The 9,801-nt window shown below is 32.4% G+C and overlaps 2 protein-coding genes across 2 annotated transcripts; one reads left to right on the forward strand and one right to left on the reverse strand.

Annotated features, from left to right (window-relative positions):
- Positions 1 to 1,292: 1,292 nt before the first annotated feature.
- LOC111921507 (uncharacterized) lies at positions 1,293 to 4,620 on the forward strand. The gene is made up of 7 exons (XM_023917091.3): positions 1,293 to 1,451; positions 2,090 to 2,241; positions 2,353 to 3,208; positions 3,323 to 3,436; positions 3,521 to 3,616; positions 3,710 to 3,939; positions 4,154 to 4,620. The coding sequence occupies exons 2-7, from the start codon at positions 2,107 to 2,109 to the stop codon at positions 4,388 to 4,390; spliced, it is 1,668 nt and encodes a 555-aa protein (XP_023772859.1). The 5' UTR covers positions 1,293 to 1,451; positions 2,090 to 2,106; the 3' UTR covers positions 4,391 to 4,620.
- Positions 4,621 to 5,033: 413 nt separating this feature from the next.
- On the reverse strand, positions 5,034 to 9,106 carry LOC111921508 (uncharacterized). Its single transcript, XM_023917092.2, has 18 exons — positions 8,780 to 9,106; positions 8,590 to 8,676; positions 8,436 to 8,504; positions 8,218 to 8,350; positions 8,046 to 8,092; positions 7,838 to 7,924; positions 7,697 to 7,758; positions 7,556 to 7,598; positions 7,374 to 7,454; positions 7,169 to 7,285; positions 6,966 to 7,071; positions 6,716 to 6,779; positions 6,567 to 6,609; positions 6,190 to 6,492; positions 5,811 to 6,098; positions 5,627 to 5,713; positions 5,432 to 5,500; positions 5,034 to 5,311 (listed from the first exon to the last, which is right to left on the reverse strand). Exons 1-18 carry the CDS (start codon positions 8,909 to 8,911, stop codon positions 5,204 to 5,206), a joined length of 1,926 nt encoding a protein of 641 aa, XP_023772860.1. The 5' UTR covers positions 8,912 to 9,106; the 3' UTR covers positions 5,034 to 5,203.
- Between the last annotated feature and the right edge of the window lie 695 nt (positions 9,107 to 9,801).

A 9,801-nucleotide genomic window follows, 5' to 3' on the forward strand; every position in this document is an offset into this window, starting at 1 on the left:
TGTGTGTTTGGTCCCTATTTTAACTCAAAAGACCATTGTGCCATTTTTTAATTTATTTTTAAATTAATTTTCTTATTTATGTATTTATTTTTTATATTTTTTAAAAAATTAATAGACCCCACGTATTTGATTCTCCTCACCTTAAACCTAAAACCATATTCGAGAAATTTAAGCTCGGTCCCACCGGTCACCATCCCATCTCTCATCCTCCTCAACGTCTCTTTCTTTTCCATCTTTAATGACATTAACGTCTTCACTATCCCTTTTTTTTCGGTCCTTCAACTCCGACGAACCAACACTATAACCCTTTTATTGGGTTGTGGTTGTGGAAAATTTCAATGAAGAGACAGTGGGTTGTGGGGTTGGTTCGTTGGAGTTGAAAGACCGAAAAAATAATGGATGATGAATACGTCAATATCACTAAAGATGGAAATGAAATATAAGTTGAGGATGATGAGAGATGAGATGGTGACTAGTGGGAACAAACTTAAATTTCTCAAATGTGGTTTCAGGTTTAGGGTAAAGAGATGCAGATATCTGTGGTCTATTAATTTTTTTTTAAATATATAAAAAATAAATACATAAATAAGAAAAAAAAATTAAAAAATAACTTAAAAAGGCACAATAGTCTTTTGAGATAAGATAGAGACCAAACGCACAACAAAAATAAACAGTAAGGATCATATGAGTTAGAAAATAAGTGAGGGACCAAACACACAAATTACCTAAACCATAAGGACCATTCATGTAATTTACTCTTAACTTTTCGGTGTATTCACATATGGGCAACATTTTTTTTTGTACACATCTAGGTAACAAACTTTTTGGAAGTGTTCACATATGACCATTATGACCGGTCATATGTGAACACTTCCAAAAAATTCGTTACCTAGATGTATACAAAAAAAAAAGATAGTTACGTAGATGTGAACAAACTGAAAAGTTAATTATTTTATTGAGTTCATTTTCCCTTCCGATCATAATGATTATATGTGAACATTTTCAAAAAATTTGTTACCTAAATGTGTACCAAAAAAAAAAGATAGTAACCTAGATGTGAATAAACCGAAAAATTAATTACCTTATTAAATTCATTTTCCTTTTTTTTAAACACAATGATATATCTAGATACTATGTTTTAAAAATACGTGCAATGTTTATAATTATATTGGTATTTTTATAAATTATGTTTATATGTTATATTTATATATGTACATTTAAAATTTAAATTGTATTTACATTATTTATATATTACAATAAGTAATTGATAAATATGGCAATCTATTGATTACTATTAAACCCTCTCTGACACGATTTTGTACTTCAAAACGCCGTAGAAGACAGACGGACGTCTCCGGGAGTATTTACCAACTGAAGTGGGGAGCACAATCGGAAGTGCTTTTGCTCATTGGTGAACGATTTAGCAGATTTTCAAAGGCCATTGTCGTAATGTAAGTGTTTTTCTTTTCTCTGCTTTCAGAATTATCGTAAGCATCACATGATTTTAGGGGTTCTTTTGATCTTCATTGCACTTAAAACGTACATGATTTCTATTCTGATTTCGTCTTTTACATGAAGAGTACTTGTTCTGTTTTTATGCAAGTTTGTAGGGTTTAGGGTTTTGTGAATTGTTTGCCGTATATGTACACTCCCGTGGATAATTGACGTTTTCGGGAGCAAAGGGAAGTCAAAATTGAGTAGAAATCTTACTATTGTACAACTATTGACTTGCATTAGGAATCCGAAATAAAACTCTTCAATGAACTACCAGTTATACAATAACACGCAATGACTACGAACTTTGTCTGCTTATAGTTCAATATCCCAGAAAATTAGTAATAATTTCCATATTCTGTTAATCTGTTCAAACTTCAAAGAAAGGAGTAAGTCCCAATTTGGATTCTATATGAAAATTATAACATTCTTATGAATGTTTTCTATACAATAATAACCATTGTAGTGGATGACAAGAAGAAGTTTAAATAGAATCAGATGTCCTGAATGTGATGATTGTTATGCATACACATTACCATTTGAAGATTTCAATTTCTTGCTGATTGTTTTGTATTATTGTGATGATTTTTTGTAGATAACTCTACATATAAAATGGCTCCTAAGGGAGAGGCATGTGCTGAGTGCACTCAGAATTGTCTCTTGATGCATAAAAAGGAGAAAAATCCATCACCTGTTGCCACTTCATTCGTCAAAGTCATGTTTGGTGATGAATATTCCAAAGTTTTGGTATTAACATTCTCTCATTGCATTACACTAAACAAAAATTTCTGCTTTTTGTTGGATGAAGGGCGTATTTGTAAACAAAATGTTACTGATTTATCATTCATTTACTTGCAGTTCCTGCCTCCAAAATTTGCTCATACTGTACAGAAAAAATCTGGTAGGTCAACTTGGCTTGAGGATTCAAATGGTGAGAAATGGAAAGTAAGATTCACAAAAATTGATGGATTATTGGCATTTGAAGAAGGTTGGAATACATTTTGTTTAGCTCATGGGCTAAAAGTTGGCGATTTATTGGTTTTTCATTACATTATGGAATCTTATTTTGTTGTTTCAATGTATGGAGAAAGTGGTTGCCCTGAAAATAGACACTTTGGATTCACTCCTAACCCAATGAAAGAAACTAGAAAAGAACATAAGTTGACCACTGTTGACCACCATATCCCATCAAATGCAACCACCAATGGAAATCATCATCATCTTGAAATTAAAGACTCTGTTGGAAGTCAACAAAAGGAGATAAGTATCAAGAAAAAAAGAACAGATGATATGATGTCACCAAACACTCATGATCATTTGGTTGCATCATCTTCTCAATCTCAGCCATCTGATTCAGATAAAGAAAAAAGTCAAAGATCAAAACCATTGGTCAACACAAACCCTGATAACACTAATTGTGAGACTCCTACAATTGTGAAAAATAACCACAGTGCTCCTGTACAAGATTCAGAAGATGAACATTTAGGGGTAAACAGTTTACAGAAACATGACGTGTCAATCCTACAAACTAGCCCTAAAAAATCCTCCGGTGGCCGGAAAGATGATGTGGCAGCCGGAGGTGGTGGAGATGGAACTAAAGTAAAAGAATCTGGGAAGCTTCTGGAAACACTTTCCAAAAAGATGACAGAAAAGCCCAAGGAAAACACATTCAAGCCTTCTATCAAGAAAAGGTTGAGGAGCACCATGTTTCCAAGTAAGTTTTTATTATTATTATTATTTTTTTTAACCCATAATAACGATGTATGTGGATCTTTTGTTAGAAACATGATATGGTTCTTGAACATTTGTTTTTACTATGGTTAAACAGTGACACCAACAAAGATTGTTAAAAAAGATTCTGTGTTGACAAGTCAAACCGATGTCTCTGGTTCAAAATCGCGCAATGACGATGGTGCCCCTGCTTCCTCTCCTAAACCGATAGGTATGATCATTGATTGTAGAAGCTCAATATTATGTTTTTTTCTAGTTATTTCAATGTATATATAATGATCTTTTAATAAAACAGTTTCACCACCAAAGATTATTAAAAAAGAGCCTATCTCAGCACGCGAAGAACATGATTCAAGATTTCACAATGTTGGTGTTCCACATAAACCGATTGGTATATATAATGGTTAAATTTTAAATTTTTTATACTTTATTTTTTTTTCTTTTTATTAATCGTGTGATCATTTATTTGCTTAACATTGAACAGCTAAACCAATGGAAATGCCCAACAAGAGTCCTCCTACATTGAAACGTGACTCAACGGGTGTGATGAAAACAAGTTCTAGTGGCAAGACAGATTTTAATAACTCTCATAAGGAAGAAAGCAATAATTTTTTACAAAAAGTCAAACCCGAGCCTGTTGACTATGAGGACACACCCTGGACCGGTCCCACCAACACTTCATTTTCTGCGGTCATGAGTAGTTACCAATATCTTGTACGTATCTTTTTTGAAACAGTCAAAGGTTTGAGTCTCAGCAGCTGTAGTGTGAGAATTTAAATCCCAATGTGGATTGCACGCTTATGCATGTCATCTAGCGGGCCCCATTAATCTTTTGGGAGGAGAGCAGTGTGGGCCTGTTCAGAGGTTGCTGGAAGAATAATTTTTTTTTTCTTTGTAGAAACGTAGTGATGATTATAAATGTATGCAGGAGATACCGAAATGGGTGAAGTTGAAGTCGAAGGTGATTCTTTTGAGAAATAAGGCGGATCTTTGGCCGGTTTTGTATCAAAATAAAGTGGGTTTGAAGGCTTTAACACAAAGTTGGGAAGCATTTGCAAGGCAAAGAGGGATTCAGATTGGGGATAACTGTGAATTTGTTCTTGAAAGTGAAGCAAATAGTAATTTCACTTGTAGCGTGTTTACAGTACATGTTACTAGCAAATGACGTGGCAGTGGGGCCCATTTGACGTTGATATTTTGATTTGCACTATGTAAATTGTAGTAAGATGTGTGTGTTTTGGACTTTTGGTTGATGGTCGGATTGTAGGGCTAGTTTTTTTTTTTTTTTTGGGCAGTGTTTGTTGATGAATAAGTCATGTCGATAAATGTTGGCAATGGATTAGTCGAGTGTAATTTCTTAGTATGATATCAATCCAAGTTTATGGTTCGACTTTATCTGTTTAATGACCGATCTTTACAATTACTAATTGATAATGTAATCACAACATTCTAGTAATTTATTTTAACGAAAACCTAACTTTAATGAACATTTTCAAAAGTTTTTTTAATGATTAGTATTTGTTAGATGAAATGTTTTTATAAAGTTTTTTTAATGATTAATATTTGTTAGATGAAATGTTTTTATAAAGTCTTTTACTTTATAGTTTTTTTAATCATTGTCATTGCCCAACGTTACTTTATGTCAACATTCAAATAAGCAGAACCTTACTTGGTTTTTTTGTGTGATTGCGCTAAGAAACGTTATAATATTCTTTATGTTTTTCTAGTATTCTATAAGTCATTTTTATCATGTTTACTTTATATGTTGTATCACGATTACTTTATATATACTAAAGCGAAAGACAAAATTTTGTAAAATGAAAATCACATCACGTACAATATAATTTTTTTTGATCAAGTCTAACTACAAATCTGGAGAAAATTTCAAAAAATATACGAGTAAATTTATAAAAAGTTAAAACGTACATAAACACTACTAAAATACAAACACACTCAAAAAATTTGAACATTGGTTGGTCTATTTTGAACCCAGGTGTTTGTTTTTCTTGGTGCCCTTTTTCCTTGAAACACTAGTTTCAGGACCTTCAGCCTCTTCAGCTTTCTGCTCTGCCTCCAAGACTGCCAGCTGTACATGAGAAAAAAATTGATTAGACAATTTGTGTCTTATTTTTATTTATTTTTAACACATCACCACAGACACTTAAATACATGACAGGATATTGCAAGTGTTAGAGCTTATTAATACCTCATCAAGAATTGGCTTAAGCTCCTTGAACCGAGTTTCAGCAAGATCAAAACCATCCTTCCGGAGTTCCTGCAATCAATAAAAACAAGTCAAAGAAGATTTACTCAACAATAAAAAAAAAAAAAAAAAAAAAGTATAATGCTTTAATTAATCACTATTCACTACACGTAAATAGATAAAAAGGTGAAAGTAAACCTTTCCAGTGTGAGCAGTATGTTCATATGCTGCCATTTGCCAGTAACTGTTTGTTCGCTTATAGAAGTCCTTCAGAGCTTCCCCAGGCTTTTTAACGCAAACAATAATAATTTATAATTCAGTAATCGCTTAGAATCAATGTTTATATTTAAAAAAAAAAATTGTTTCTGCAATTAAAAATTACCATTGGAGTTCTCTGTGAGTCAGATAGCCCAAGACTAGCTCTTATTTGATCAATTCTTGCTCTTTTTTCCTTCCTTCGTAGTTTCTTCCCTTCACCTTTTATTATTGCAACAGCATCTCCCATTACATCATCACCATTAGAACCCTCCACATCATCATCATCCGTGTCATCACTATCACCTTTATCCTCATCATCATCTTCACTATCTTCATCATCATCGTCATCATCTTCATCATCATCATCATCATCATCATCCTCTGATGCTTCAACCCATTCAGACTCAGACGCCTACACAAAATAACAACAAATATAAATATATTTTTTTAAATATCAAGGTAAATGAAAATATTGTTTATAAAAAGTTAGAATGTTAACAAACCGGAATAAGGCACTTCCATTCATCAAGTTTGCTAAGATTAAGAGCATATAAATCATCCAGTGTGATTTCTTGATCTCTTATTTCCATCATGCCTCCATAAACATACAATGTATCTCTTCCAACTACCATGCTGGAATTTATACGCCCACAAGGCTTCACTACTTCTTCAATAACTGATTTTGTAGCCACCTCATCAACCCTAATGTTTCTCTCCATATTTAATGAAATATCATCAATGTTACTTTCCATATTACCAACTTCATCACAATCCATTTCATCATCTTCATCTTTTTTCTTTTTCATCTGCAAAAACATTTCAAATTACCATTTTTATTGGCATGCGATAATTTTTATAAAAAGTAAGGTACCAAAAATACCTTATCTTTTGTTGATTTCTCCTTTCTCAACTCCAATGGGTACCTAAAAGTTTAGTTATTCTTAAAATAGTTAGCTGAAAACGTCTATATAGTTTTTATACAGAAATGACACAAAAATATAAAACCTTCTTATGATTTTAAGGAATTACCAACGATTAATATCCAATTGGAAGCCATAAAGTTCATTCAAGAACAAGCTCATTAACACATCACCTGCATATACAATTGAAGTCATTATAAAATTAGAAATCGTATTAACTACACATGTTTTACACACTTCTTAATGATGAAAAATATTAGTTTAAGTTCTAAAGGCAATCATATCTACTTCTGAGAAATTTAATAGATTCCAATGAGTTTTTTTTTTTTTTTTTTAAAAAGAGAAAAAAGAAAATCAACCTTCAGCCTCCATGTCAACAACTCCACCAAATAACACAGCCCGCTTTTTATGTACACACATAGAGAAACCAGCACGAGGTCCAGGTGGCATTCCACCTTTCTTTACCTAAAACCAGATAAAGTTTAAATAAAATATAAGTTATTCATTTTTAATTATAAATGAAACTGAAAAGAGTAAAAATAAAAATAAAAAAGCATAATACCTTGTTCCACACCCAAGTCTTAGGGTCAAGCAACCACATATCCGAATGAACAATCCCTTTTTCTGAGCTGTTTTTATCAGAAGATACCTCTTTTGAGTACCCACCATATAAATAAATCTACAATTTTAACAACATTTTTATTGGTAAATCAATTAAAGATTCACTCACTTAAAACAAGAAAATAAAATATCTAATTTTAACTCACATCATCTTGATAAACAAATAGTTGGAAGCCACTTCGAGCACTTGGCCACAAGCATCCAGGTGTAGGTTTTATTTCTTGCCACTACAAAATAACACAATATATTTATATTAATTACAAAACTTAATTCGCCAAAAAAAAACTATCAACCATTTTAAGTTGTTTCACTTTCTTCATCACTTCACCTTAAAAGTATCAAGATCAAAGACGTGCAAATCATTGAAGTATCTGCATGATGAAACAAAGTAACAAATAACAGAATCAAATCTCATATCTTTTAAGTTTTAAACTCCATTATATCTGATAATAAAGAAACAAATAACAACCTGACTTCTCTGAGAGTATCATAGAAGCCACCAAAAACAACGAGCTTGTGCTTATACAAAACCTGCAAATGAGGTCTAGGGTTTACATGAAAACCCTAAAAGATGGATGACATAAGCAAAATCAGAAACATGTGAACATACCATTCGATGACCAGAACGAGGGCTAGGGCAACCTTTATAATTTAATTGTTCCCATTGATTTGTTTTCAAATCCAACATCCAAAAGTCCTGAAATCATACAACAATGCAACATTTCATACATAAGAAATAAGTCACTTATTAAAAAAATTGTCTTTTTTCATGCCCTTGATGGAAAACAAGTTAACTTCAAATCCCACAAGTACTCTACCTTGTAGTGATGGAAACGTTCTTGATTAGGAGATGTAAATTCACCACCTAGTTACAAACAAAACAAGAATTTTGTTAGTTTACAGGTGACATATAATACACTATTTTAATAAAAGAGTGATTAACTTTAGTCTTTAACTATGTGGTTTATCAGAATTCTACTAATTAAGTACCAAAAACATATAGATAATTCTTCCATGTAACAGCCTGGTGAGCACTACGAGGAGGGGGGCTGTTAGGGCTAGAAACTAGCTTCCAATCTCCTTTATCAACATCATATCGATAAAGATCGCCATACACGTATGTCTGTGTAATAAATCAACCAATTTCAAAGTAAGTTCAAGCACAATTTCAGGGAGAAAGTCAAATGAACTCATCTATAAATACAAACCTTAGTGCCATTGTAGAATTCACCACCATATAATATCATTTCAGTCTCTTTCAATGGATTGATGTTCAGCTGCACAAGAAATAACCCTAATCAATAACTTATTTCAAAATTCACATCATAGACTTACTGATACAGCTATAGCAGAGGGGTATACCGAACAATTTGACCGGGGAGATGGACGAGGAGCGTTTTCTTCGACATGAACTTCTTTTTTCTTAGCTTCTTCCTTCTGTATGCTTAACTAAAAACTCAAAAACACAATCATGGTAACTACACAACTCAAGTGAAGTATGAAACAGAACAACGCTGTGTATATGTGTTGTAATTTCGATTAAAAGGAGTACCAAAATTGCATCAATGTCGTCTTCCGGGGAGACTTTCTTAGACTCTCTACGAGCTTTTTTCACCTCTGCTTTTGCCGTTTTTCTCTCCGTTTTCTCCTTACCCTTTCCCGGCTTCTTCGTTTTCTTCCCCATCTCTCTCTCTCTCTCTCTCTCTCTCTCTCTCTCTCTCTCTCGTCTTTCTATCCGCCGCCGCCGGTAAACCGTTTCAGTTGCTACGACTGTTCTCTGCGGCAGTTCAACACAGAACAGAGTGTTCAACCAATGTGTGAGGGTTTTCTTGTGTATACGTTGAATATGATGAACGTTTTTTGCCCTAGACTTTGAAGTATTTGTCGTATCACTCCATCAACTCTGTTTTGTCTTGCAATGAAGGCGTGTTATTATGTTACGTTTTTACATACGATAAAACAGAACGGAATAACTGAAATATAAAATTATCACACTAAAATATAATGATAACTAAGCGAATGGCAGTTAAATATAAAATTATCACACTAAAATATAATGATAACTAAGCGAATGGCAGTACGTTGTGCGGATATCTATTTATCACACTAAAATATAATGATAACTAAGCGAATGTCTGTACGTTGTGCGGATATCTATTTAGTTAAAATCTTTATAAATATATGTTTTCTTAAACATAACAATATCGTTATTTTTAAATTTAATATAATAATTCGTATACTAAGTTGTATAATATATTAATGAGAAAATTTGTGATATAACCAAAAAGGAAAGGTCATTTGAAGAAAATGACCAAGAAAAAATGGATTTTGGAAAATGACTAAAGAATCCGCAGAGCACTCTCTGCGGATCTATTAAGCTCTCGGCGTATTTTGCTACACCTCTGCGGAATGTTGTTTGTTTTTAATTTTTTTAATTTTTTTTTTTGCGTTAATTTTAGTTTATTAATATTATTATTTTTTTAAAATACACTTATACATGATGTTATTATTATGTAAAAAAATTGACAAAAAAAGGTTTTTTTTTCCATTTTTTTGCGTTAATTTTAGTTTATT

Source organism: Lactuca sativa, chromosome 4 (genome assembly GCF_002870075.4).
Source record: "Lactuca sativa cultivar Salinas chromosome 4, Lsat_Salinas_v11, whole genome shotgun sequence".
NCBI classification, from domain to species: Eukaryota; Viridiplantae; Streptophyta; class Magnoliopsida; order Asterales; family Asteraceae; genus Lactuca; species Lactuca sativa.